Source organism: Tubulanus polymorphus, chromosome 11 (genome assembly GCF_964204645.1).
Source record: "Tubulanus polymorphus chromosome 11, tnTubPoly1.2, whole genome shotgun sequence".
NCBI classification, from domain to species: Eukaryota; Metazoa; Nemertea; class Palaeonemertea; order Tubulaniformes; family Tubulanidae; genus Tubulanus; species Tubulanus polymorphus.
This window is the reverse complement of record NC_134035.1, coordinates 11327951-11329265: the sequence shown is the minus strand read 5'-3', so window position 1 is coordinate 11329265 and position 1315 is coordinate 11327951. Positions and strand designations below refer to the sequence as shown.

Below are 1315 nucleotides of genomic sequence, written 5' to 3'. Positions count from 1 at the left end.
TTATTTTGATAATTACTTTTATTCTACTTCGAAATATTGAACAAGACAAATTGATGGGTTTGCTGTTACTTTAAGATAGATGATCTTATCACTATTTACCGTGGTATGTGGAGGGAAAAGAATTTTGTTTGCAAATAAATATCTACATCAAAAAAAGTAAAAACATTTAAAAAACATAACAACGTTATTTACAATATATACAAACATGTAGGCCTAGTATTTACTATACACGTGGATCTATAGGCCTACATAAACCATCTTTAATAACTTTTTCTAAACGGAAATTTGGAGTTTTTGATATGTCAAAATTTCTAGATGTATCTAAATTTGGAATGGTTTCGCGAAGTTCAAAGCAAGAAGGGTACAATTAAGAAAAAAGAAAATGTAAAATTCTTCCTCAAAAACACTGCGCATTTTAGTTATGAGCGCAACACGACAGATGGCGCACTAGGAGACTTTGGAAATACGCGTTCACTCGATTCAATATGCACGCGCCAGTCATTGACGAGCTCTGATAGTGTTCGCATCGTGCGAGTTGTTGCTCTCTCTACCCGTACCGATGACAGTGAAAAAACAATTGGATTGTATGTGAAACCACCGTCAGACAACATGGATATGTTGCCGTGGCTTTTTCTGAGCCTGTTAGTAGGATATATAGGCGAATTTGTCGCTGGGATAGAACTACCACCGATATATTGGAATTCTACCAATAAAATGTAAGTTTTCATATCATTATTATCGCTTTCTATATCTACAGCGCTGTATTGTATATAATGATGGATCTATAAATATTTTTCATAATGCATGTGTTTCTATTTTGTTTCGAGACGATAATTTCGACTGGGAATATATGTTTTATGTTATTGTATGTATGTAAATGGTGATTGCGCAATGCCAATTATTTAATTCAAAAGTATGCTTGTGAAAAAATTCATTCCATACAGAAAATATGCCTAAACTGGAATACAATTTTGGTACTTTTTTAATCTAACACGCGAGTTAAATTGAGTACCATAAATGCAATTGATGAGGTTTCTCAATCATTGGGATAAGAATTTTTGTTTTAATGCAGATTTAGCCTTTATTCAGGTTGCCATATTGATATCTTATATGATTTTTAAAGAATTTTCTATGATTCTAATCCATTGCGCGAATAGCCTACTAAGTTTAAGCAGAAAAGAATCAACCCCTTGAGATGTGGATTGTGCATGCCAAGTTCAAAATCAAAGGCATGGTAACAAAATAGTCCTAATTATTAAACAAACAATTTTAATCTTTATAAAACTAATGCCTTAGATAAATTCCTAGATGGCTT

At 32.5% G+C, this 1315-nt stretch overlaps 1 protein-coding gene across 1 annotated transcript in view; it reads left to right on the top strand.

Annotated features, from left to right (window-relative positions):
* The first annotated feature begins 513 nt into the window (after window positions 1-513).
* Window positions 514-1315, top strand: part of LOC141913194 (ephrin-B2-like) — a 57691-nt gene continuing 56889 nt past the window's right edge. The window contains exon 1 of the mRNA XM_074804665.1: window positions 514-716. Coding sequence (XP_074660766.1) covers window positions 610-716 — 107 coding nt within the window. The 5' untranslated portion in view covers window positions 514-609. The remainder of the gene's footprint in view (window positions 717-1315) is intronic.